The 26,809-nt window shown below is 39.4% G+C and overlaps 1 protein-coding gene across 1 annotated transcript; it reads right to left on the bottom strand.

Moving 5' to 3' along the window:
• Nucleotides 1-3,053: 3,053 nt before the first annotated feature.
• On the bottom strand, nt 3,054-25,009 carry MsR2 (Myosuppressin receptor 2). Its single transcript, XM_086829612.1, is given in 6 exon segments — nt 3,054-3,875; nt 3,967-4,097; nt 4,173-4,500; nt 4,919-6,045; nt 6,559-6,832; nt 24,800-25,009. Coding segments are annotated over 5 exon segments (1,959 nt in total). The 5' UTR covers nt 6,621-6,832; nt 24,800-25,009; the 3' UTR covers nt 3,054-3,564.
• Between the last annotated feature and the right edge of the window lie 1,800 nt (nt 25,010-26,809).

Here is a 26,809-nt window from a genome sequence, read left to right on the forward strand (position 1 = left end):
ATGCTGCTGCTTCTGCTGATGATGATTTAGCGGAAATTGGTGTGGAATATTTACATATTTCGTAGGGAGAGATTTTTAATTTGAATTGTTGCCCCAGGGGGCTATTCCTAGTAGTTTAATAATTAGCTAGGAGTTTAGTTTTTGGAAATGGTCGAGAGTTGCTCATTTATTGGAAAAGTTTACACGCCACAAAATATTAAAGATAAGTTGTTTAATTATAGCTTACTATAATTATTAGATATTACAATGAGTTCGAAGAATAATATTTAGCTTTAATTTAAGTGCAAGCATAAATTGGAAAAATTTTCTGGGTAGTTTGGAAAGGGATATGAGTTGGAAAATTTTGTAATTTTAACATAACATATTTCAATTATATTTAGCATTTCAAAAAAAGATATTAAAGATTAATAAATAATAATAGTTTGTTGAACATCCTGTAGCTTTAAAAGTTATCTATGAAAAAATAAAGCAAAACGAGTTGTGCAATTTTATCTTGGTTCCCTCAGTTCCTCGTTGCCTTAGTTATATATTCAAATGGGAGGAAAACTTTTTCATTGCTGATTTATATTTATTATTTTAGTATTCAACAAGTTCTAGTAACAACAAAGTGACCCCAAAATGACCTCAATTCTGGGTAAAGTTTTACTGTTTTACCAAAAACCACAAACTCTGCAGTGGTAAGCGTGTGATGGACAGTCAGTCCTCCCTTCTTGTCCTTTGATCCTACGGATACTGGGGCTTGTACCCAACCCCTTTGATTAGTTTTTCGCTTATATCGCTTATTTCATCCTCTCTCAACGTCCTTCGTATCCGGCACACCACTTCCGCTCTCCCTTGGCATTCTGAAAAGTGCTGCAAATTGAGTTTCGTTGCATTTGCTGTACAGAGAGAAAAGTGATTTAATATTGTGGGAATATTTATTCAACTAGTATATTAGTTTAAAATGTTTTAAAATTAACAATGTTTCATTGTCATAAAAATGTTAAATAAAACCTGATAGGTGTATTAAAGTACTCCTAATTCCTTTCAGTGCTCTTAGCAATATAGAGTGAATTGGCCGGGTTTAAATCCACTCTGTGTGTTTGTAAGAGTGCCACCATATCATAAACCCATTCATACTCAATGCCATTTAGCTGGCTATCCCTTAGAAAAAGATGGATCCTATTGATTCAGCAGGGCCTCGTTGTATTTATTTCATTTCATCTCCCCTCGTATGTGTGTGTGTCTGCAAATTGTAAATACAATTTGGGATTTACAGATGGCCCACTGAATGTAATTTAAGGCAAATACCGAAGGCTTTGGTTTTATTGAATTGCAGCCATAAAATGGTTTCTAATTGCATTTCAGCCAAGGAAAATATTAGTGTAAGAGTTGAAACAAGGTTGTGTTAATCCTTACAGCAGTCTGGTGTAAGCCGTTAACCACATTCTTTAATTAACTTTGCTACTTTATGAAATCATAATCTATAAGTAATTTACTTTCATTTCAGTTGCAATCAAATGCTTTCAATAAAGGTAATTTTTTGTGGACACATCAATTATCCAATTTCATTTGATATTTTTCCTGTTTTTACCTCATTTCCAATCATTTACATAATTGAGTTGATGAAAATTTCAATCAACATTGCTTGCTCGCTCAATTATGTGTTAATTTTTTGCAATGCTTCAATTTAACAGATAAAACAGATAAAAGAAGAAAGCAAAATAACTTTGGAAAGCCGAAGTTTTTACACCCTTGCAGTTTACAATTTATTTATATTATCGTATTGGAAGTATTCTCATTCTATTAACTAGATATTGATACAAATTTGTATATGAAATTTTTTCGAAAAATCAAAGTTTAAAAAACTCATAACTAAGTCAAAAATGAATTGATTTTTCTTTGGATTGCATTTCTTTGTTAATTTTTAATAGGTTAATAAATCTGCATACTTATTTTTCAATTTAAAAAAGGGAACATTTTTTCGAATTTTTTTACAATTTAGACGATGTAACCTCTCATAAAATATTAAAAATTAAAAAAAAATTAAATATTGTCCGGACATAGCCAGATTGACTTGGCTTTTGATGCTGATCAAGAATATATATGGTCTATAGGGTCGGAAATGACTCCTTCATAGCGTAACAAGTTTCTGACTAAAATTATAATACCCTGCAAAGGTATAAAAAAAAGCCTTAAAGGCAAAGTCAAATTAATCCAATTGAGCGGAAAATTTTTAATTAATCTGTAACAAAAATTACGCCGTTTTTAAGATCTTAAATTTATGCATTTTTTGTACTCTAATTTGAGTTTAATTAACGTTAAAAATTTATGCAGGACAATGGCTTGCCCGCATCTGCTCCGCCAACTGCTTATTTTAGAGGTCTTTTATCAAAATGGATGGCAGGACCCGCGGGACATTGTGTTGCATGAATGATGAACACTTAGCGTTTTCTAATTTCGAGGCAGAGTGACATTCTCCATCGATTCGGCGCACTTCCGGGTGATGATGATGTTCCCTTTGGCAATCCTAAGTCATACATCATAGCCATGAAATGGCCGGCCATTAACAACTTCGAATTGGGTCATCAGTTTGGTCTCCACGATCTCTTTCCCTTTGTCTCTCGAATGTTGCTGACAAATTCGCTTCGGCCCCTTGATTAAAATTACAATTAATCAACGCAGCTCTTGACGCTGCCATTTGCTTTTTAGTCGCTTTTTACTGTCATTTGTCCGTTTATTTTCCACGTCCTTATTGTGACAAGGACCGAAAAAGGGCCAAAGGACCAAAGAACGTCGAGTGCCTGATATTTAAGTGCCAATCACAGAGTTTTTGCTAGCGGTAAATGGCTTGAAAATTAAATTCAACGTTAAATTAAATGCCAATTCGAGGCAGCAAAATGAAAGACAATTAGCTCATATATATTATTGGCAAGGAACATTAAAATGTTTAAAAGGAAAAACTTGGAAATTAAACTTTAAGCTTTGAAATATCCCTCAAGGAAAGGGATTTCAGTACTTACCCTGATTTTATCTTGTTTTTTCCCTCCCTACAAGAGCAATTAATAATTTTATACCATCAAATAACATATATATTTCAGTAGAAAATGAAATTAGATCTCTTCTCATCCTACCGAATCGTTCGCTTTACAAATACACCTTATATCATAGTTGGACTATAGCTAATTTCGTTTCAATTTTAGTATCTGAAGGATGCGCTTTGCACTTGCACTTACACAACTATTTATCGAGGAAAACTTAGTCAAGTAAATATCACTTATCAAATGTGTGTGGGTGTCGCCACAAAGTGTTCAAAGCTGCTCCCCGAGAGAAATCATAGAATTTCCATTTGATTTTCCAGCAGAGCGAAGCCGAAACGAAGAGGGGCTCACAATCCGTAACTGCAACGCGGCGGCAGGAAAATATATATATGTAGGGAGCAGCCATAAACAATTTGTTTGATTAATTAATTGGTCTGTACACAGTAGTTAGCTATTAGTGGGGATTTCATTTACAAGGAATTGTTTTTGTGTTTTTTTCTTCTTTTTCTAAGGGGGTAGTTAAGTGCTAGAGGGTTGGAACATCTCACAGCCAGAGAGCATCGATGGCATCCTCTACGTCCTCGTCCAGTTTCACCTCCTGCTGCTTGCTAGCCTGCTGATGCTGATCACTGACCAGAACGGCCTTGGCCTTGACCTCGTCGGAACTGCTAAGCAGGACCATTAACAGGACACTGCTGCGTCTATTGATAGTGGTCCTGCCTAGTTCTATATCGTTATCAGTACAGGCATCGGCATCCTTGTGTGCCTTTTGATGGCGCAACTTTCTTAGCCACTCCGTGGTGGGCCAAATGCATTTGCCACTGCCACTGCGACGTCTTCGATTCTGGCTGGCAACTAAAGAAATAGTAGGATTTATATTGAGAACTACTGCAAACCTATGGAATTTCTTATATACAAAATTTACTATGACTCGTAGCAATCGTACCTGAAACCTCTCCTCTTTTTTGGCCAGGCTGCGCGTGCAGCACTTCCACCAGGCTGATGTCGTTAGTGGCGCCAGCACATCCATCAATTTCAGTCGCTGCTGTTGCTGATGTTGCTGCAGCTGCTGCTGCTGTGGATGTTGCTGCTGCTGCTGCTGCTACTGCTGCAGATGCAGCTGCTAGTGATGTTGCTGCTACTGTGGATGATGCCGGCGCTGCGGTTGACACTGCTGCCCGGCCGCTGCTCTCGTGCTACACATTCGTCACTTGCGTCGTCAGGCCGAGATCGATGGCCATGCTCTTGCTGGCGGCATCCGTGTGTAGTAATCGCTGCCTTCCGCCGCCGCCGTATCCATAACCATAACCGCTGCCCCCGCCGCGTCCTTCACCATCATGCTGCGAAAGCGGCAACCACTTGTCCAGCCAGCGAGGCCGGAAGAGCAGGGCAAATGTGCTACGGAACTGGCGACTCATCGAGCAGTAAAGGATGAAGTTGATGCTCGAATTAATAAGTGCCAAGATGTCCATTAGGTCACCTGCAAAGGAACATTGAAATTGAATAGGTGTGAAGACACCAACACACTACAAAACCGCCCTCTGTCGGGCATGACTTTAGGAAAAGTTTAAGGTTTAAAGGGAATCCCGTTTGAACATTAAGCCTTACTTAGAAACTTAAACAAATTGAAAATTGTGGGAAAGAATATATTCAATATTATATTTTTCATAGTATATAAAATTGTAAGAAATTGTTCCCAGTTTACCAAGTAAACAAAAAGTTTATTCTGCCATGGCAAGTCAAGGCCAAGGCCTCGAATTATTATGGTGCAATTATGGGAGTCAACGGTGCGTATGATTGATGGCCAGCTGAGCCATAAATTCAGTCAATTATCATAGCCAATAAAGCAATTAGGGGGGTTTTTTAACTTAAGTAGAAGGAGTAGAAGGCATACTCACTCAGCTTTAGGTAACATTGCAGAAAGAAGGCATCGCCAAGGAGGGCATTCAGCAGACCCATAATCCCCTGAGGGAACTCGGTGATTAGGAAGAGTAGAAGCACCGCTAGAAGCATCCTGGTTGTTCGATCCGTCTGCTTCTCCTTCTCCAACAACTTGCAGCTCTTGGGCTGAGTGGGTGAAACCACCACCTTTCCATTGACTATTGGCTGCATATCGTTGGCCGCATGGCATGCGAGGATTTTCCTCCTTCGCTTCGCCTCCAACAAGGCACCGATTAACCGCACCGAGAGTACGGTCAGGGCGAAGCAGGGTATCAACTTGATCAGGACACTGTATATGAGGAAAGTGGCATTCCTGAACTGTCGATCGTGCAGGGCCAAGGCACTGTGATATAGCTTATAGACCGTCACGTTACGTTCCCCCATCATGGAAGGAGTTGTTCCCGGTGTCCAGCTCGTGAGAGGCACCACTGTAGTCAGGGTCAGCAAACTGACGGCTGTACCATTGGCTGAAGCACTTGGCATTGCCCAGGAGACATCCGGCGTTGTACTGGACATGACCTGCATGGTCACATCCTCCTCCTGCTCCCGATTGTAGTCCAGAATATACTGACTCAATGGTACCGATGCTATGGTCTTGCCACTCGCATCCAGTGTCTCCAGAAATTTGGCTATGGCTGTTACCAGATACAGCCACGGTGATACCACTAGGACACACACCACATAGGCCGTGGCAATGGTGATTAGCGTCGTTCTCATTCCGCACCAGATCCGATTCCGTTGGGGATAACTCACAGCTATATAGCGCCACACAGCCAGTGTTACGGTTAGCCAAATGGAGATGGTGTGCAGCACCTGGGGGAACACCGAATGGAACTTGATGAAGCAGGCCCAGCTGTAGCTCAGCTGCTCCTCCCGCGGCAACCGAGCACTGAGTATATAATCGTGGACCGTATAGGGAATATATTCCAGCATCACAGCCAGATCGGCCACTGCCAGACCGGTGAGTATGGCATTCGTTGGGGATCGCATCTCCCTTCGGGTTAGGACTATGATGTTTAGGGTATTCGCAATGGTGCCCAAGATGCAGACAATAAGCGAAAAGTAGCCATGGAAGTATTTGTAGCTGAGGAGGAAAGGGGATTTAGAAATAGGAATTACTATATATTGGAATACTTCTTCTATTTAAGATCTTTAATACATTCATACATTCAACAAAAAAAATAGTCGCATATGGCTTAAAATTTACATTCCTGATATGATTATATTATTATTTATGGGTGAATAAACAAGGAAAATCCTGAGACATAAATTAAATTGCTACCTCAATCAGATAAATTGGAAAATATATTATAAGAGCATATTACATATTAATTAATGGTTTCGGTAACCTCTTAGCTCTGCTCTCAATTTAAATTTATTAACCTCAATTTAAGGACCAAGCATCCTTGAATTAGCTGCACTTGGTAAGCCCGAGGCAATTACACACATGATTTCGTTATGCACGTCTCGGCCGCCAGGCAGTAATCATTATGCAAATTATATTTAAAAATGTAATTAATATGCAGACATCCCCCCGACATGTCCTTGCTGGTCCCCATTTCCACTCCCATTCCCATTTCCCCTACGCCATACTCACTTTGTGTGAAAATCATCGATGCCTGTGCCGCAATATTGCGGCTGCGACATGTTCGTGACCATGGTGTCAATGATGAGCCGGTCAGATGGTTGGCTTTTCGGTTGGATGGAGTCCTGGCCAGCGACTCCGTTTTGATTGACAGCAGCTCCTGCCCTGTCCTGCCCACTCACTGGTCCACCTCGCCTTCGGTTCTCCGCAGTCGTCTCATTAAAATTTCCTCTACGAAATTCCAATATTTAAATATGCAAACTGCGTGCTGCGGTTGATATTTCACCTGCAATGTAATAAACAAAAGCGTTAGCGAGAATCAAACATAATTTCACGATGACAAATGTAATTTTAGCTGAATTTTTGGCAACTGAAATTCCAAAAATGCCAAAGCATTGGTACGAAAGGAATGCAGTTCAGAGTTAAATTTCCACATGGAGAGCGGAAAATGGGGGAAAGAAATGTCATGACCATTTGCCAGAAAACAACCACAGGCATTGCTGTCAGGCAAATGTCCTCAACTGACTTGTAATCAATATTAAGCATACGACCCGTGTGCATGCGACATAACGAGATGCTTTCATCGTTTTTTGGCCGCAAATTGCTGCAACAGCCTGATGGCAAAAAGGATATGTGGCAACTTGGCCAAAGTCCCACACGCATTCTGTTGACGTAATTCCATTAGACAAATGAGGAAATATGGAGAATCCTGGCGACTCCAAGTTAAGCCTATATGCAATCACAGTTGAACTTTCAGTGGCAAGCTTGCAGCTTGCCAGTTTCGCATTTAATTAAAAGTTACTTTCTCATTGTCTAGGCCAAGTGACAAGTTACTTGGAGTGTCGGTCCGGTTATCCGGCAATAAATCCACTGGGCATTGGGCCCAAATGTTTTGTCAGCCATGAGGAGTGATAATACAATTTTAGCTTTTCCCCCATTCATATATTTGTGTCCTATTTTGTTTGTGATTTCAAGCACAAAATCTTGTTTTTCGGTTTTGTAAGCTGCTGCTGGCTCTGGCCTGACCCAAACTTCCATTACAGTGATTAAGTCCTTCTGGGACGTAGATTTTTTTGGCAAGGCCAGGGCTTATGCCGTTTGACTTGGCTTAGTCCTGGCCTGCTGACTCACCAGAAACTTGGGAAGACATTCCAAGAAGTTTAAGAGTGGTTCTGGATGCTGGTAATTACCAGTATATATTTAACCACAATATTGATAATTAATCCTTGTCATGCATATTGAATTAGCGCCAAACAAATGTAACTTTTGCTATTTAAAGACTTGGGATCTTTAAGGCAATGTATATAGCTCAAATACTTGCCCCATTCCAGCCTGTGTACTGAGGCTCATAATTTAATTGGATTTCGTTGCAAGATTTGCCTCTCACATATACCAAAATTACAATGCAAACACGCAGAAGTAAAGCAATAAACAAATGTGTCCCAATGTCTCATTTGGCCTCCAACTAATGTAACTAATACGCACCGTATGCCAGCCATTACGGAAGTTTTGGTAAACACTGAAAGAAATGGTGGAAAGAACTTGATTTTCTTTGCAGAGGTTTATTTTGGAATAATTATAGTGTAATATAAAGTAAATATTATACTTACAAATATAGGAAACTTAGCTATAGTAATTTGTTATACTTTTTGTATTATTTTATACTTCCTTTTTTTCTCAATTTAGGATCTAAGTACTGGCAGTGTCAAATGCCATTAAAGTTGCGGTCCGGTCACGTAAGTGCGAGGACTTGTTAACGATGACAGAAACATTGGAATATCTTAACCAGGGGCAGCTATATACAAATATATACATATTTATTTATATATATATATATAAGGGTAGGTTTGCTGGTCTGCTCATCTCAAGTGCCTGGCAATGACAGCATATCCTTCGACCGCAGACAAGGAACAACACTTGCCGCTTAATAGACAACACCAGACAAATACACACACAAAACCGCCATTTAAGCGATCTAATGAAGCCATCGCGACCACTGCCTGTTGCATTATTAATGCCACCCCCCCTTACCAAACCGCATAATGGTTTCACATAATCAGCTCGACACTGCCCAATGTCTGCTTCTCACTTCCCCCTATTTTAATTACACAGAGCCACGCCCTTTTGACAGTCGTCAGCTGCTAGCAATTGTCCATACAAATTGAAGTTTGATTGTGGCCAGGCCATTAGCCAAACATGGTGTTGTAATGGCCCGATGTCTGATTATCTGTCAACTGAAACGGTGATAATTTGTTTAAAGTTTCATCAGATTCAGGGTTACAAAGGTTGAGGTTTAAAAGGGTTTTGAAAAAGAAGAAAACAAGCGTTTGTAGATATTAAACAGAAACATTTTCCCTCTAGAAATTAGAATTAATAAATATATCCCTACTTTTTCTCTGTGCAAGATAAGATCCCTGTGTTGCCTTTTTTATGCACCCAATGAGCCGCAGTTCAAGCCACTTCTGAGGCCAAGTACAATTACATCTTGGGTATGTCCTCCAGCCAGGACAGGACAGGACATGAGGGGACACATGAGCCAAACAGGGCCAACTGGTGCACACAATCCTCAGCTTTCCTTCTTTGGCTTTGGGCCATATAATGAGCATAAAGTATGTGCCGTACTGTATCTGACCCCCATTTTTGATGTGGCTTCCCTCTATGTGTGTACTGGCTCATTTCGCTGCCCGGAAATGTTTCTGGTGAGCCCGGGAGAGCCCTTTGGCCCTGTGCGGTTGGGATCCACCGTTGAAAATTTATGAAACGAAAAGCTCTGGCACACATTTTCAGCAAATCGCTGGGGATGGGAGTGGAAAATTATGCCAGAAGGTAGCAACTGCCACGTGCTGCTGACCGGGTTCGCTTTAAGTTGAGGTTTATTTTTCTTGTTTTGCGGTGCCAGGAAACAGGGTTTGGCGAAGACGGAAATCCGGTTTTGAAGCTCAACAGATACACACACACACTCGCACGCACGCACTCGTATCAAACATTTAAGTTCCTACTTAGCGGGGAAATTACTCTCCTTCAAAAAGAAAGAAGGGGGAATAATAAAAGAGAAAAGCGAAATTATAGACAGGAGTAAGCCAACTTGAAAATACCCAGTAATCAGTGCTTAAATTTATAATATTTTGTATGCTTTAAAGTCATTTGTTAGTAATTAATTGAATAATATAATATCTCAAGTAAGAATCTTTAATAATTCTGTACTTTTGAGAATATTATAATCGAGATGTTACCCTTCTCTCGCAAATATATTACTTTAAGAGCATAGAAAATCTGTCTCGAATACTTCTTGACTTTCGTTGTAAGTGCCCTGTGAAATACCTCTCTTAAAAAAGAAAAAATGTCGTCACCAGAGAAAGCCGCAATAACAAAAACCGGAAGCAATCACCAAGGACTTCGACATTGCCGCTGGAGGCACTCTTTAGCACATATAATTGAACACTTGTCACGGGCACACGAGCTGCGTATGGCCAATATTCCGAAACAGGCAATCAAAATCTCATACAACCATAAACAACAGTATGGAATGGAAAATTTCCTTGTTTTTTTTCCCTTGTCCCAGTGCCATCAAAACACAATCAAAAATAAAATCGAATATGACTTGCGGTTTAGACCAAGAACCAGAGTTACAGAAACGACAGGCAAAAAAACTAAAGCTAAATGGGTTTTTCTGCCAGTTCCTAGAGGGATTTTCTAATTCTCCATTTTCCACTTGCCACTTCCTCTGTACTCTCGGCAATTTTCACTTGGACCTTGTGCATGTGGAAATTCTTGGCCTTTGGCTTCTCTGGTTGCCTAATTGCTGTGGCTTGTTGCGAAAATGCCCCTACACTTTTCGTATTATTTTTACGAAATTTTCTGTCTTTTCGTTTCCCTCACATTTGGCTTCGTTGAGCTCGTTTTTGACGCCTCTCGAAACTTTTCTCGCCACAATTCTCCTCGGTTTTATTGCGTTGATGGGCAGAGGGTTCCTCTTTAAGACCAAGTCCATGGGTAATTCAATATAAGTAACTCCATTCAATTAGCCGGTATAATTCGTCGAAACTTTGATGGACAGCTGATGCCGCTCATTGATTTGGGTCTCCAGGCAACACCGTGAAGATGCGAATAAGATTGAAGGGAATTAGGAAATGTCTTCGATTTTGACACATATGCTTAACGGTTGCTCGGGGCAGTACTTTTCCCCATTTTCTCCAACCACTTTTCCCCATTCCAATGGCTCTTAAAAGCTTTCTGTACTGCCAAATCTTCATCTTGTTTGTTTGTTTCATATTTTTTGCCTTGTTCTTTATGACGGAATGCTTGGATTTCCAGTTTCTTTCTGGTCGTTGACACTTAATGTCGTAAAAGTTTGTGAGCACAGTCAGAAATTTTCACGGTTTTTTGATTTGGAATTAAATTTGGATTGAGCTTATATTAATTTTATTGGAATTTGAAGTATAATTTGGAGCTCTTCAGGGAGAAATAGTAATCTTCTTAATAGTACCAAATTTCAGGAATCCTACCAATAATTTCTTGTTTATTTAGGTTAGTAATAAATACATAAAAATTAATTTGATTCTCAAAATTATGCTCCCATCTTTCTACTTCTTACTTAAACCTTATAATGCTTTGCTAACTTTTAGCTTAAATCATTTTATATGTTCATTTCATCAATTTTCCTTCACTGACTTGTAAAATACATACATATTATAATAGTTTTTCCGTGGCAAAAGGAAATTTACTAGAAAAAATACAAATTTTCCGTGTGATACATTATTTTATTTGTTCTCTCCTGGTTTGGCATTGTCTCCCTTGGCATTTGCCCATTGATTTCACGCTCGCTTTATAAGTTTGTAAAGTGTGTTTGGCTGGATGTGCACTCTCTGTATAGAGTGTGTGTGATGTGTGTGCAGTGTGTGGGTGGCACAAGAGTCAACAGGGCACCGAGTGTCAACGCTTTTGCTGGCGCCTCTCTCAAATATTTGCCAAGATAAGGCGACCCCCGAAAGTCGGCGCCCAAACATGAGCGAAATTTGTAATTAAGCATTCACAAAACGCTTTGGCCCTGACGCTGGTGGATGCTGGGTGATGCGGATGTAAGTGGTGAAGGGACCGCCCACAAACACACACATCAACGGCTGTCCGTCACTTGACAATCAGGCAGCCGCAGCGGAAAAGCCGAGCAGGACACAACTGCATATTTTAGGAGAAAAACGGAAAATCCCCCAGGCAGTCACAGTCATGGAAAGCCCAATAAGTTGGCTACAGTCCAGTTTAATGTTGAATTTTTTAAAGCAAAGGATGATGCAATTTAAATTACAAACTTAAATGTACAAATTTATAAACTAATAAACTGCATGTCAAGGTTGATTATGTTATTGACTGTTATTTAATTACATTTTGTTTACTTAATTTTTTGGATAAATATTGTTGTCAACACTGATGCCAAGGGTTCTGCCTTGGGTCAAGGTAATTGCAATGTTTAGGCCACAGCTCGAGTTTGCAGCCAACTTTCCCCGGCCATTGTTTGGTATTATTTTGCTCTGATTAGTTTCCTGTGCATTCCCTACCTTTTGTGTTGATGTTTTTCAAATATTTTAGGTTAATTAAAACTGTTGATAATAGCAGAAGCATTACATAATTACCGCCTGCGGTTGGATCTCAATTATTTATCTTAATTGAAGTCGGACTTTTTTATGTTTGCAATAAAAATATAATTGCAACATTTTGAGGCTCTAAAAAGCCACTTATCGTTGGGAATTACCTAATAAAACTTTTTTTTTTTGGAATAGTCACAAACTATTGGGGTGCTTCTATTCAATTAATATAACAATCTGAGTTAATTCAATGAATTCATTTTGATTAGGATAAGGTTTTTAAGTGGTTTATGTGGGCTTAGTTTGTGATTTCTAAATGGGATAAGTGCCTAATAAATTGCCTATTTAATTAATAGACAGCTATTATTAATAGTTAAGGCATGCATTCAATTAATATTTCAAGTTGCTGTGGTTTCAATATACGATTTTACTTTAATTGAGCTGACTGTTTTATCTATATCATGAGGGTGGTATTATTTATGTGACATAAAAGGAATATAGGGTCATAAATCGTTTGGAAATGCCCTAATAAAAATTTTATTGAATGCCAAAACATTTATACATTTACTTGATTGACAAACTTTTGGAAAAATCAGTTGCTAATGGGGCCTTCCATTCGTATTAATACTTCAATCTGTGATAATTGAAACTGCAGTGTTTGCGAACATAACGCCAATGCCATGTGCCAAGTGTCACGCCATTTACTTCGATTATATCATCATTTGGCGCCGATTTAACACCCTCCCACCCGGAAAAGCCTATCTTATATGGATAGGCATATGGCATAATGCCGGATCAGCGATTCATTTGCAATTTACCAGCTCTCTGTCGTGTCTGTGTATGAGTTGGCATTTTTTTTAATTTGTTTGCCCATGGCCCGTGCTCGGGACATGATATTAATCTGCCCAGCTTATCGGACTTGTTTATTATTGAGTGTCTATATAGGCCGTAGTGTGTAGTCTGTAGTCTGGGCCATCGGTGGTTTATTACAGTGAAATTCTGAAATTCAACCTGCCATCGACAATCGGCAGTTGATTAGTAGCATAAGCCCCAGCTGTCGAACGATTATTCCCTTTGTCTTCCATTGTTTCGTTTTGTATTATTTTGCCATATAATATATGCCCTAATAAATTATGGTAGCGATAAATAGAATTTCTCGCACTTTCATCGCTATGAGCAGAATTTTATTTTGGGGTCAGCTTTTTTATTGACTAAATGCATTTGACATAAATAAACAAAGTACTTTAGATGGAACTAATAAAAAATGGGTTTCATTCGCTTTCTAGCTTTCTACAAGAAATCCTAAAGTATCTGAATTCTATATAATTAAATCGATACTTTTATATGGTAATTTTTTAGGTAAATCATAGTTTTCCAAATGCCATAACTCAGCCAAACGTGCATTAATTTTAATTCGGACAGCTTTTCTGTGCTAGTTTTTAAAGGGTTAACAAATCTGCATATTAAGTTTTAAAATTTTCAAAAATTAATTTTTTATGAATTTTAACAATGTAACACTTTACGTTTTTATTTGGAAAAAAATTGAAAAAAATTTTGTTAATTTATTTTTCAACCGGGCGTAGCTAGATCGATTCAGCTGTTAATGCTGATCAAGAATATATATAGTTTATAGGGTCGGAAATGATTCCTTCACTGATTTGCATGCTGCTGACTGTAATTATAATACCTATTTATAATCCTTTTATTTTAATCTTTTGGTCTGAAAAAAGTAAACCAATTGAGTACAAATTTATACAAATTATCCATTATTTAAGTTTATGAATATTTGAAATATGAAATTTGATTTAGGAAGAATAATCATAAAAGGCCGACAGCCTGTAGGTGTTTCCTTGTTTCTATTGTTGTTTTACTTTTAATTTAAATAAGACCTAATATTAGTTTATATATATATTTATTTAAAGAATTAGTAAAAAATGCACCCACATTTTAACTAGAAAGTTAATTAAAATAAATATTCTGGTTAGTTATGAAAATAGCAAACAAAACACTAAAACTAGTTTTAAAGAAATACTCGTTGTGATATTCCCTTTTTCTTTTTCCTACTTTAAACATTTTTAATTAGCTTTATTTTATTATCGTGCAACCATAAACACTTTAGTAATTATATCCAGTTTATTGGCTATTAATTTGCGCTCTTCAACTGCGGTCATTAAAATGCTCGCGGCTAATCCGATGGCAAATATGTGATGGTGGTAAAAAGCAGTCTATAATAATTGCATTTGTTGCAAGGCAATCAACTTCCGCACTTGCCGCACACCAACTGCTTCGTCCGTAAATCAAATGTGCCAAAAGACAATACCAAGTTGGCTGCAAATTTATAGTACTTTTAGGACTTTAGCTTATCGCAGCTTCACAATCGACAGACTCGCTGAGTTTATATATTTTCCAGCTCCCCAGTGCCGCCTGTCCGCAGCAAGGAAAATAATATCCGTTGCTGCCAAAATAAACCTAACAAGCAAAGCAAATTTTACACAAAAAAAATAGAAGGGGGGAAAATGGAAATGGAGAAATCCGAGTGCAAGGATACCCTTCAAGCTGGAACTTATTTCCCAAATAAAATCTCCTGTTGCATGTGCCCCCCTGATCGTTCGCAATCCCAAACAACGATTCCGCCATCGATACAAATCCCTGGCACTTGTGGTGAGCACGTCCTCATGTCGCCATGGCGAGGACATGACAGGCAATCCACCGAAAAGGAACCCCGACAATGGGAGACTCCGGCACAGTCTGCTCAATATTATTTTTCAATTTATTATCGAGTACCTGCTGCCGCTGCTTTCGCTTCTGCTTCGCGGTTCGGCGGTTTTTATTTCCCAGCATTTTGCTTTCTATTAAAGCGCCATCAATTTGGCGGACAAGCCGTCAGCTAACAACATTTAGTGTTCGGCCAAGGGCGAAGAAAACGACAAAAACGACAAAAAAAAAAGTACAACAAAATATAAAAATAATGGCGTTAACTGAATTTCCAGACGCCTTTTCGGGCGAGACGACATCCAGCAACAACAGAAATATGGTTCAGGACCGAAAAAAGTGCTATCAATTTTTCATAGTCAAACATTTTAACTGCTATGTCATAATAAAATTAAATGACTTGCCCGCAACCAGTCCAAAAAACCAGCTGCTGGCCATGGGAAAATGTTTGCTCAAGCTTCTGGACATAATTTAGGGCAGCAATTTTAAGCTGACTTACTAAAAAAAAATGTTAATTTAAAGGAAAATTAATACTAAAAGATAAGTTCCATTCAAATAACTCTTCAAAATTTATGCAAAAATAATCTCTCTTGAATTTATAGTATAGCACTTTAAGTACTAAGCCATTAAATATAAGTGAAACCCGTTCAAGTAACAACATTTAAAGCAGAACAAAACACACACAGTCTGCGCTGAATGGAATGTTTCCCAGGCATTTTTCATTAATTTGTGTACGGAGAAAAATAAAAGTTTTCATCCTGAAAATTACAAAGAAATGTAGGACTCGCAATTAAAAAGTCTCGGTCCCAAAACTTTCTTTCCAAGAACAATAGGATGGGCTGGAGATACCATTCGGCATTAGCCGTGGGCTGTTCAATACTTTAAAGAAAAATACGAGCATCTCCGTCCGGGTAACTTTTCATTTTCGCAAAAACGCACCCTCCAGGGGCAAAGTCATAATGCTCTGGTTCACCTTTGGCTCCCGATCCCGATCCCAGGGAGTCAGCGGGAGTCGCGGAATTAGGATCCATACCACGCTCCATTTAACTCCGAGCCGCTGGCGTGCTGTACATACTAATACACACTAATCAATGGGGGGTTGTTCTTCTTCTTCGAGAGAGAGTGTGTGTGTGTGTGTGGGTTGTGCGGGCATAATGTTAATTTTCTGCTGAATACCTGGGGTGCTGATACCCAGTTACGGAAGCGTGTGTGTGCGAATAATATTCATTAGAAAATTACACAAATTTTTTACGTTAACGCCATTTATATATGGGACACACCAGAGCAACAACACTGAGGGAATACCATAGAGATTGCTTGAATTAAATGAAAGTTAAGTTAAATAGGCACTCAAACAAAGCATTTTCAAATCAACAAAATCCTTTTAATAGGCTTTATATATTATTTTAAAATTTGTAATTATTTTGACTGTTATCTCTTGTGCATTTTTCCACAGTGCATACACCACACATGACCTTGAGTTTTATTTATGATTATTTACAGGGATTTTCCGTCAGCTCTATAAGCATTTTTTGTTTTTTTTTTATGCCTATTTAAAAGAAATTTTAAATCGTATTTTCACTTGATGCGTGTGTTGGCGGCTGGCAAAAAATATGTTGCTTATTTTATGGCCAGTTTTTATGATATTATATTCCCCTAAGAGATGGCCAGGTGGAGTAGAAGGTGACTTGAGGAGGCGTGCCACGAACAGAGGGCGCAACATAAATTGCATTTTTGTTAGTTTTTCCCCTGCACAAGCAGACACTTACACATAAAACAAGAACGGAGGGGGAACGGTATTATTGGAATTAACCCGGAGTCTGTCGGGAGCCGTCTGCCGAATTTTCCGGCTCCTTTTTCCTGCTCCTTTTCTTTTATTTCCACCCTGGAGCCGCCACCTTCGACTTGTTGACTTTATATTGCTCATACGCACTGTTGGCCGCACACACATACTGTAGAGGAACATGCTGCAATTAAGTTTTCTCCCCAAGGCCGCTCTCGAGGTGTCTGCCAGCTCTTGAGGTTTTACGCATTTTATGGCACAGGCAAAGGCACATGGCTTTGTGTAATTTCCACAGCTCCTGAGCTCCTTTTTATGTGCAACAACAAGGAGAGGGAAGCCACAACTTCAAGGCATTTGTATTTGCCGTTGGCTGATTGGAGCTTGATTAAAGTGTCGGCTAGCCAAATTTTAAGAGCTCTATCAGTGATGGGAAACAAAAATAATCAACTCTTTAAGAGTTATCTTAAAAGCTCACATAGATAAACCTAATGAAATGAAAATAAAGCTTAAGGAGGCAAGACTGAAAGTCTTTTTAGTCAAATATATAAATCATTGGAAAGGATTTAGATATTGTTTAATTTAAATACCTTCTCCAGTATTTTTCCGCCTTTCCTGTACCTTATAAATATTTATTTGGAAAAAGTGCCAAGGATAAGTGCTTAAGTACGCCAACCTAGATCCTTTCCATCTCTAATTCTAGCCTACTTTTCGGTTTTTTCCTTACCCACCTCTTGGTAAATGCATATTCAGGTGGCAAATTCAAAAGCGAATCCCGAAATTTACACAGCTCTTGTCCTCGGGCAAAGGTAACAAATTCTGGTTGAGACGACGACAAAGGCGAGGCGAACAAAAGGCGGCTACAAAACGCTCGGTTACCTTGGAGTGACAATTGAGCTGGCCAAAAAAAAAAGATACTCGACTCAACTACAACTGGGCTACGTCAAGCCGAACCGAATGAATGGCCAGTGGCTTTGGAATTTTTCCGCTCTTCGTTCTATTTGCTTTTCCATTTCCATTCCCACAAGTGTCCGGCGAAGAACTAAAGAAGCTAAGTCGAAGAGAGCTTCAAAGCAAGTGTTTTAATTAAATTAAAGCTCCGCACACAGGAAACTTAAAGACTTGACAAAAACCGCCCAAAAAAATAGGAAAAACGAAAAGTAACTACATAAAAATTGGGTCAAGTAGTTTAGGCAACTTGAGAAAATTACACGAGTAGTTTTTTTGAATAAGAATGAATGCGGAATGTTGAGTAAAAATAGCATTTGCTGCATTCTAAAGGACTTTAGCCAGAAGACAAGGACAAGTGGCCTCTAACGCACTTGAGGGTCCTCGAGACTTGCACACACTCACTGCCACTGTGTGCACATAATGTGTGTAACCCCCTGATTTTCTTCAGATTTTTCTTGGATTTCTTCTTTCTCTTCCTTTGGGAGACTTTGGTGCAAACGTCTTAGACTGAGTGCCTGCCTGACGGAGAAGTCGAATGGCCAAAGTGTTTTTCGGACATGTTACTTTTTGAAAAAAAAAAAAACGGAACCAGAGTGCGGGGGCAGAGAAAGCTCTAAGCATCCTTTCCGGATCTAAAGCCAAGACAAGTGCTCAGTGCTAAGTGACTGTCAGTGTTCACCGGCCACGCCCACTGTCCATAGAGACTACTACTATTACGCCCTTCTCTGGGACGGCCATTGACATGCATTTTCGTTCATAGTAGGTTCGTAGGTGCTCAGGTTGTAGGTTTCCAATCCGGCCATTATTCTCGATCCCGGTGTCCTGTTCCTCACGTGCCAAAACATCGAATTTCGGAAAAGGGATTGGGATTCAATAAATCGCTCTGGCCCAGAACCTAGGTAATGGAGGCTTGTAACAAGGTGACACCGTAAGAAATGCCTTAAAAGTCTCGTAAATATATAAAACATGCACCCATAAAAACTCTTTTATACAGCCAAAAATCCAGAGATTTCGTAAGGGCAATACTTTTGAATAATTATTTAAAAGAAATATTTTAAAAAAATGTAACAAACAATATATTTCTGCCTGTGCACCAAAGCCACCGCTCGACAGCATGACTCATGATTTGTTTGGCCCAGGTGAGTCTTGTTGGCCAAGAGCAGTTTGGGTCTAATGCCATTACCTCAGTGCAATTGAATCGTTTCAAACGATCGATTACGTTGCCAAACCGAAGCCCCAACAGAGGTGCGGGCGTAAACGATGAATAAATGAATGAATTAGGCGTGTTGGGATGGGGTCTACTGATGACTGACAATGACCGACATGACATGCAGGTTTCAACCGACAGAATGTATCCATCCCGTAAATGGCCAACAGAGGTGCAAGTCATTCCTGCTTAGAAACAAAAGCATGTAACACATGTGGCAACGTAAAGAGATTCCTTTTGACATTGCCCGATTAAAATCTCTTTTTGAGTAGCGTCCAGAACCTTGAATCTTGTGCTACTGCATAGGAGAAAATTGAAATGAGATTTTCAGTGTATTGGGAATCATTTAAAAGCATTTCTAAAAGTAGAATGTCTTTTTAGTGCACCTTTAATTAAGCTTCGAGATATTTAAAGTATCTGTCGACCAGCATTCTACAAAAATAGCACCAGCAAAGTGTGTGCACTGAGCTAAAGGCAAAGCCGAAAAGAACTGAGAGCTGGGCACTGAGAAACGAGAACCAAGAACCTTAGATCTTTTGTGAACCAAGGACCTCACGTTCCATGGTTGGCTGCTTGGCGAAATGTCAACAGCAGGTAATGCGTCCTTAGTTCTTCCTGTTTATGCCCACAAAAGTCTCTTACCTCAAGTCGAAAATGGCAATCCCTTTTGGCCCTTTCGCCCAAACCCCATCCCAAATGCCCGCCGAGTGCTCTAAAAGTTGCGACTTGCCATCTGTCTCTGCCGTGTGTTCCTGCTGTCTTGATGCCTTGTCTCGTTGCAATTTCCATTTCCTTTGTTGCATGCAAAAAAGCGCAGAAAGAATCTCGGAGTTAAGTCAAGAAATTGGAGAACATACATCACGTTAAGGGAATGTTATGTGGTTGGCATGCTCGTGATAAGCATATGTAAATTAGGGACAGGGACCTGTTTGCTAAATCCCATTTGTATTTGTAAGGCAGAACCAAGGAGCTCCTTCTTCCTTCGACGAGAACTGTTAACACGTTCGCCTGTTTATGTGACAGGACAAGAAACTCATAACTCAGGCAAACTGCTCTTTGAGAGCGTCCACGACCCGGCATAAACATAAAGGAATAATGCTGAATCGTAACTTTTCCTGATAACTGATTCTGTTACTGATTTGGATTCCGAAAGGCAAGGCAACAGTGATGCAAAGCAAATAAGTTATTTGGGAAAATCATAAGACTTGCAATAAGAAACATAAAACAGAAACGTTGATAGAGCTTTGTAAGATACATTTTCTTTTTGAAATATAAAAGTTTTCAAATTATTTTATCAAGGACACATTTCGTTTAAGTGCATTCAATCTAAGATATAGATATTTTTCTAGGAAAATACATTGAAAAAAGCCAGAAATGCCAACACTGCTATACCATATTGACAGATATCTAGCAAACAGAGGAAAAAAGACAAGAAACGAGACAAGTAGCAAACTACAAAAAGAGAAATAATGAGAGCCATCTCCGATACGACTTCCACTTATGCTATGGCTATATGCCATGTTTCATGGAGCATGAGCAACAGTTTGTCTGGCCATCAGACATCCATCCACCCACGCCTTCATTTCCCATTTCCCAGCTACCATTCTCAACACTCAACGCTCCACGCTCCTTTTATAATCTTTTAAGGGCCGCTGTCTGTCGCGTCTTTTGTCTATTTGCCGCCTGCCCTTGGCTTTGTTTATTTTCACAAGCGTGTTGGTCCAAGTCCTAGTTCAAGTCGAGGACCAAAGCCAAAACCAAGTCCAAGCCAAGTCCAAGTCCCTTGCCCCCAAACAAAGCATTTGGCTTTAAGACCCCATCTGACTCGCTTAAGTTTCGTTTTCGGTTTCGATTTGGCAATAGTAGTTTTTTCTGTGTGAGCGGCGCCATCAGAATAATTGCATTCGATTCATCTTGTCGGGGATACTTGGTGGTGGTTAATGTCTCTTTGCCAATATCGAAGATATTCATTCAGAGAAGTGTCAAGGATATACAGAGAAAAATAACAGAGAAAAGTCATAGAAATTTATGGCATGATTCTTAATTCTGTTAAATAATTAAACAAGACTTGAAATAGGACTTGTTCCTCTAATGATTACGACAGCTCTCAAGTACTCAAGTTCTGTCGCATCCTTATCCTGCAACGGATGCTACGATGCTACGATTAATTTAATTTAATTAAACGAGCTCCCCTCAAGGGCTGCATAATTTACACTGACTTTTTGGTAGAATGCATCAACATAAATAACATTTAAATGCAATCATCATTTATGGCTGAGATTTGTTGCACACAGCACGCAGAGATGCTGCTAGATAGATTGCAATATAGCTCTTTCGTTGGCATCGTCAGCCACCACTGCGTATGCGTAATATTTGCCCAGATTTATGCAATACTATTTTCCGACTGAGCAAAAGATGCTACAGGAGAAGGAAGGAGGGAAGGAAGGAAGGAAGCGATATAAATACGAGATATGGTTATGGCCCGCTCATGCATGGCATGTGTGGAAACTTTTTGCGATTATTATGGGGCCTCTGGTTTTGACCTTGCATTTAGCGTTGCATGAAAATATTACGCATCACCCCTTGGCATTGCCACAAAAGTACTTATAACATGTGCCGCCACCCATCCCGCGATTCGTTTCAACAACTCGAGGCTCTCTGTACTCTATACTGTGCACTGCACGAAATGAATTATTGATCCATTTAAGGGGCTTGGCCCATTTCGCCTCTTAGTACACCATCACGTGCCTAGATAGCTGGGCTGATGAATGGCGCAAGGGATGCCCAGAGATGCTGTGGGTCTGGGTCCTCATTTTTATCGGACCTTTGGCAGACGCAGACTCTCAGGACTACTGAAAGAAATGAGCATATAAATCTTTGACCAGCGAATTCATTTGAATTCAGTCATTCAATGCTTGAACAAATGAGTGTGGAAAGAGTTCACTTGGCACTGCCACCCTGTGAACTGCAAACTTTTCACACAGGCTCAAACAGTTTTACGAACAGGCTGTAAAATGTCTCCACTTCCTTTATCAAACCAAAAAAGGAAAAAAAGTTGACAATTTGTGCGACGCAGCGGCGGCACATGTGGCTCAAAACGTTCAACTTTGGGCACACAATTTGGGTTAAACAAAGGGAACTTATTATTATTATATGGAATTATGATTTTACGCTCCGACGCCCGGGGATTTTGGGAAGCCCAAGGTGGCCCATGTGGCGTATGCGTAATGCGTAAAAGTTAAATGCCACACTTACGACCCGAAGTAAAATAAATAACAAGGCACGAGAGAAAGTTTTGCAGATCAAGGGATTTGCGAACTAATTAATTGAATGCTCAACAAATTACAAGGATATTTAGGACGCACAACTCCTTAGTCAATTAAATTAATTCAGTGAAATAAGAACTTCATAATTGTAAGCCTCAGCTGCTTGTCGAAAAATGTGAAAGTTTGGAGAGGATAAGGGAAAAATTAAAGTTTACTTGTGACTTAAGAAGCAAGCAAAACTTTTAGAAACAAGGGAATTCATATTGTTCTCGGGTGGAAAACATTTACCAATTAAGAACAATGTCTTGTAATCTTTTAAATAAATTCAGATTTGTAGATATAAATACATATTTATTCTTTCTAAGCCATATGTGTGTATAGCACATGACCTGAAGTCAAGTGAAACGACACGTAAATGTTGAGGACTCAAGGGAATTCCAAAATAATTAATGGAATGCCCGACGAATTAAATGTTTCTGCATTCTTGGTTAAGCTCAACTCCCGGCAATTAATTTAAATGATACTCAAAACCAAGGAGACAAGCCTCCGTGCAGCCACCAAATAAATATGTGCAAGTGAAGTTTGTCTTGGCCAAAAAGGACCCCGTGTCGCAGTTTGAGCCACTGGCACGTGGTCTGGCTTTTGGGGCTAAGACCGAGACCAATACCACAATGGACAATTACTGTCTCATCTGGGGCGGATCTGGCGGTGGCAGCTGGCACCGAAATTAATTAGCTGCCCGAACTTAACCGAAACCGAAAAGTTCAGACACTGCACAATGGACTTGAACTGAAATCGGTGGGGGGAAATATGGATTTGGGGTTCGACATTGGCATTGGCATTAGCATTAAGGAGTCTCTCTTAGAGATTAAAGTGCAGCCAAGACTCTTGACTGTGAATAAGCAACTATTCGAGTCCAAATTTATGGCATTCTTTGGTTCTGGTTTGTCTAAATGTGTCAACAATTCGACTGGCAATTAAAGCCAGCGGGCAAGTCAATAAATTGAGCGAATTATGACCTCGGCAGCTGCGAGAAATTCGCACATGCTGCTAATTGCTTCAAGCTGTTAACCCTCTAGTGCCGTCCATAAATCGAAAGTTTCATTCTACATTGTGTCTTTGCTCTTTCTCTATCTGACTTTTGTGCAATTTCCTTGAGGGAAATTAGAAAACTTTGCGCTATCTGTACGCTTTCTTTTATTCTGTTTGCTATTTTCTATTTATTTTTCTTGTTTTTTTTTCGGGCATGTGCAAATATTTTCGCTGGCAAACCTTTTGTCCTGGACGCAGCCTTTGTGGACGCCGCCTCCATAGTTGACTTTTATTTATTGTGGGCCATAAAAAAAGCAGCAGGCAGACGGCTCCTGAAAGCGCAAAAGTTGAAAGAATGAAAACCGAAAAAAGGAATCTAGCACAGAATGCAAAAATTGTATACATTTGTTTGAGGTTTTCTGGTGGAATCTACTTTATGTTTGTCTCCCTTTGGCTCTCCCTCCACCTTCATGGTTGTTGCTTGTTTTTCTCGCATTTTCAGTGTAAATTCGAAATTTCACTTTGGAAAGTCGTCAGCGTGTGTGTAACACTTTTTACGACTTTTGCCGCATTTGTACAAATAATGTTCGCCATTCCCATTCCCTTTTATTGTTTATTTGTGTTCATTGACAACATACATACACGTTTCTTTTATGGGGAAGTTCCTTGACTCCAGATCCTTCTCGGTGAAAGTGCTCCCCTGTTGCCAGTTGAGTGTGGTCCTTGGATTGCACTTTTGTGGCCAGCATTGATCATAAAAAATGTTTGATAAATTTATGACCAAGTCGGGTGAAGAAGCCTAGCAAAGTTTCGGGCTCGAAATGCAGATGAGAGGCCAAGTCTGGTAAAAGTTTTAAGACACTTTTAGTGCGTATTACAGAGCCTGGCATAACTCCAATTAATTGCAAAAGTTTGCCCAAGGCTAGGAAAAAGGGGATACCTTCCGCTCACTTTGGGAATAGTTTCAAATATTTACACAGAGCACAAAAGTTGCAATTTTAACTTTACACCTTCTTAGTATTTTTTTCATTTTCTTTAACCATTAGCATAAATATTTTTCTCAGTGCGCTTGGTTATTTAATTACAGCCTCGTGCCAAACTTTATTCAAATACTCATCTTTCCTTTAGCTTGTTGGTCCACTTAACTCATTTAAAACGAATTTAAATTCTCAGAGATGCGACCTTTCTTAATCTTGGCCAGGAATTTTCGTTTGTTCCCTTTTTTCCACTTATTACCGGAGGGCCACCTACATCAATCAAATGGTACACAGCCAGAAGATTACACTAAATACAATTTGCAGGACATTAAGCACAATGTCCCCAAGGATATGCATGTGGCTGTGGCTGTAGCGACCATTATGCTAATCAGATAAACCTTTTTCTCCTTTTGGTCCTGGCCATAAATGAAATATATAACTGCGGCCCGAAAACCAGATGCTACTGCAAAGATACCAAATTGGAATAAAGTGCCAAAAGAAGTTCACTGACCAACGTTTATATATTTTGGGAACCAAAGAAGGTTAAAGAATCGTTCAAAAGTGATAATATTGATGCTGAATACACTCAGATAAAAATACACCAAGAACTGTATTGTAAATGTTAGCAACATTTATAAAACTTCACATATATTTTAATTAAATTAAACCACACTTTCAATACATCGTTTCTTATATTTAAATTGTCTTTCAAGCTTAAATTTTAGTTTATAAATCCCACCAAAACTTACACAAATCAGAAAACGTTTGAAACAATATTTTTATACAGAATCGACACCGCATTTAAAACCGAAAGTTGTAATCGTTATTTTCATATTTTTGTGGCGCAGTGCTGAATATCCAAGTGGCACATTTTCCGACTTTTTCCCCAAAAAACCCGAGATCGAACGAAGAGAAAACTCCGAGAGACGTGCGTGCGGCGCCGCTATGGAAAACCAACTGAAAAACCGTGAAAAATTTTGTACACCAGCTGCTGCTCGCCAGCGTTCGCTTGTCGCTATTCGCCTTTTTTCTTTTTTGCTTTTCGCTCGGGAAATCGTCGCTCGGCTTTTCCTGGGCGCCTGTCGAAAGTGTTGCCAGCTTTCTGGCGTCGACGCCGGCAGCGGCAGCGGGTCCGGTCAGCTGATCCAGGAAAAGCGGGGGAAAAACCGGATCCACCAGAAGCAACTAGTGCAGCTGGGCAAGTAACAGCATCCACATGGCATCCACAGGCGGCAACAGCTGGGCGACTTGTTGAAGTTGCAGACTCTGTGGGAAAACAGAGAGAGAGAGAGAGAGAGGAAAATGAAACATGCTATTTTCCAGAGAGCGGGAAAAACAATTATCCGCTCTCCTGTGCAGAGCCTTTTTTGCTTTTGCCTGACTTTGCCTGGTTTTTCTCTTGTCTTTGCAGTGGACTCCATTCAATTTTGTGTTTATGAATGAAACGAAATTATTTGACTTTCCCATCGCGCCAAAAAATGTGTAGAACTTTATTTATGCCGAAACTTTTCCCTTTTTTTTTTTTTGTTTGCTGGTCAAATTTATGGAACATCAGCCCGTCCATATGGCAGTTAACCCTTTTTTTTTGGCTGGTACCACTTGGCGTATGGGTAATAAATCATTGAATGAAATGATAAACTGCGCCGCCTTCCCACTTTTTCCTTGGCCATCCGGGATTTTTCTCACTTGCAATTTTTGTTTGCAACAACTTAAATAACATTTTAAACAACAACAATGGCATTTTAATAGACGACAACGATGGCGAATGTTTAAAATCCCCTTCGAGTGCTCGTAAAACGTTCCGTTTATCTTATTTTGGGGAGCTTGTATTTATTTGCATTTCATTCTATGGCGCCTCATGTTAGATTTATGTGCTCGCAGGCTCATTGGTTGTGTGGATCTATTTGCTGAAAATTTATGTTTGCATTTCAATTTACTTCCTCCTGTCACACTCACAGTTTTCTCTTCGTTTTTTATTTTTTGCCAGCATATGTTGATTAACTCGAGATATTTATGGCAGTGCCGTATTTTTTTGTGAGATTTTTGGTTGTAAAATAGGAAATAATATTAAGTAAGGTTAATAAATCGGAGACTTTAAGAGGGATTTTGAAGATTTAAAGCGAAGATTGTTAGTTTATTTATTTTAATCATTTGAAAAGGAAAATAGTATACTTAAAGATAGTGATTCTAATAACAAAATGCTCAATATTAAACGAATTCGAAGTAACATTCCAATACACTCCTTGAAGATTTGTTTAAAATTTCCAAAAAAAATACTTCAAGCGCAAGTACCTTCTCTTATTTATCATTTCTATAGGAATATCCTCATTGTAACCAGTTTAAATTCCCGCTTTAAATATTCCAAGCATGCTTTAATATTTGCCTGTCATGTTTGGCTTCGTTTTTGAAAGAGATTTGCTCATTGACAAACCCCCGAGGGCGGCATTAACTTCCCCGCACTACGTCGACGGCAAAAGAAAACACAGCTTTCCCTTTGGCCAAATCATCCTACAATTTATGTCACATTTCGAACAGGATTCTGACACCTCAAAGTCCATACCCCCTCCCATTTATGAATACAAAAAAATATATATATTTGGAAAAGCGAGGGCCAAAGGCTATGGGGATCTCAATTATGAGGGCCTAAGTGCCGTTAAAACCAAATCAATAATTTCCCAGGCGCAACGTGCATGGCATGAGGAATCCGGAATACGTTGACAATGTCGAATGCCATCGAAAGGCGGAGGAGATCCATTAGA

This window comes from Drosophila serrata, unplaced genomic scaffold (assembly GCF_035046125.1).
Source record: "Drosophila serrata isolate PLE 108 unplaced genomic scaffold, ASM3504612v1 contig_217, whole genome shotgun sequence".
Taxonomy (NCBI): Eukaryota; Metazoa; Arthropoda; class Insecta; order Diptera; family Drosophilidae; genus Drosophila; species Drosophila serrata.